The sequence below is a fragment of the Crocuta crocuta genome, unplaced genomic scaffold, assembly GCF_008692635.1.
Source record: "Crocuta crocuta isolate KB4526 unplaced genomic scaffold, BGI_CrCroc_1.0 scaffold127, whole genome shotgun sequence".
NCBI classification, from domain to species: Eukaryota; Metazoa; Chordata; class Mammalia; order Carnivora; family Hyaenidae; genus Crocuta; species Crocuta crocuta.
The window spans coordinates 9,585,197-9,586,776 of NW_027532008.1; the positions used below are offsets into that span (position 1 = coordinate 9,585,197).

At 62.3% G+C, this 1,580-nt stretch overlaps 1 protein-coding gene across 1 annotated transcript in view; it reads right to left on the bottom strand.

Moving 5' to 3' along the window:
• The window catches only part of PAX7 (paired box 7), a 95,937-nt gene that overhangs the window by 91,010 nt on the left and 3,347 nt on the right, over positions 1-1,580 (bottom strand). Inside the window, 1 exon segment of the mRNA XM_077775772.1 lies at positions 630-764. Coding sequence (XP_077631898.1) covers positions 630-764 — 135 coding nt within the window.

The following is a 1,580-nucleotide window of genomic DNA, read 5'->3' on the forward strand; positions in this document are numbered from 1 at the left end:
CCACGGACCACTGGCCCCGCCAGGGCAAGCCCCTGACTCGTGCGCCCATCTGCACCCACTCGGCACTGTCTGTCTCGGTTCCGGGCCCTGACAATGCGACGCTGAGGGTTAGGCGGCGGCCCACGCGGCCCTCGCTAATTTTTATTGATTGCGGCGGTCAGTCAACTGTCAGGCGGGGTTTCAAGGGACCGTTTAGAGAGCGTGTTTGGGTCTGGTTAACAAATTCATTTAGGGAGCCGCGGGCCGGCTCCTCCTTCCTCGTCCCCCCCCATTCGCCCCCGTGCCCAAGTTTCCCATAAATAATAGATCCACACCGGGACCAGCCGCTAAAACGCCAGCCCCCGGAGGCCAGGCGCGCCGCAGTGCTCGGCCAGGCCCTGCGCGCGGGCCTTGCGCACTCGGCTGCGCACAGTGCACCAGCCTGCGGCCGCTCCCAGGGGAGGCGGAGTCCGTCTGTGCCCTGGCCCGGCCCGGGGTGCGCAGAGGGGGTGCTCGCCTGCAAACCTTCGAGGGGCTCCCGGCTGCGCCGCAGGCTGCGAGACCTCGCGCTAGAGTTCTGCCGCCAGCCGTGCGCGGTGGAAGCCAAGTGACGGCCGGCTGGCACACTAGCGCGCGGGGAGCTTCCCTACCTTTGTCGCCCAGGATGCCGTCGATGCTGTGCTTGGCTTTCTTCTCGCCGTCCTCCTCCTTCTTGTCGGCTTCATCCTCTTCCTCTTTCTTCCCGAACTTGATTCTGAGCACGCGGCTAATCGAACTCACTAAACCTCAGAAATTGAAAGGCAAAAGAGCAAGTATAAGTTGTTGGGGCAGCGGAGCCGGTGCGACCTGGGGCCCTGGGAGAAAGCCACGCAGGTCCTCCCCGCCCCCAACACACTGCAACTGGGATGCACACCCTCTGTCCCCTCCCCATTTAAGCTCTCCCCCTAAGGACAGCCACTCACTAGGGAAGCTGACTCACCTGGGGCACTCTCACCCTGGCGTTCCTATACCCATCCTCGCACACACTTGTGCCTTGCACCGCACGTCCCTAGATGCACTCATGCCCACACCCACTTTCCCGGGACCTTCCCAGAGGCCGTCCAGCCCCTGGGGGTGGCTCTCCACACTCCCAGCCCTGTGTGCCTGGCTACCCCCCCCCCACGTGCACACGCACACCCCAGCCCGCTTTCTGTCTCACAGGCAGTATGATGGAGGGCCCCCCCATTTGGGACGCATTGCTGGCTGGTGGCATGAACAAAACAGAAATAGTGACTTGGAGCAAGGGGTCCAGGGAGATGCACCCTCTAGGATGGACCCATCTCTCTAAGCCACCTGCCCAGAAAGCTCCGTTATCACCCAGCTTTCTGGGGCAACTTTTTGCCCTTTCCGTCCCTCCTTCCGTCCCTCCATCCCTCCTGCTCTCCCTCCTCCTCTTCTCTCTGAACTTTCTCTCTTTTCCTTCCTCCTTCCCTCGCTCCATCTTCCTTTCGGTTTTGAGCCCCTCCTTGGGCCCCAACTCTCTTCGCATTCCTGCTCCAACTTTCCTTCCAGCTCCCCTTCATCCGTCACCTCCAGCTCTCTTCCATCTCCAGAACCCCCCC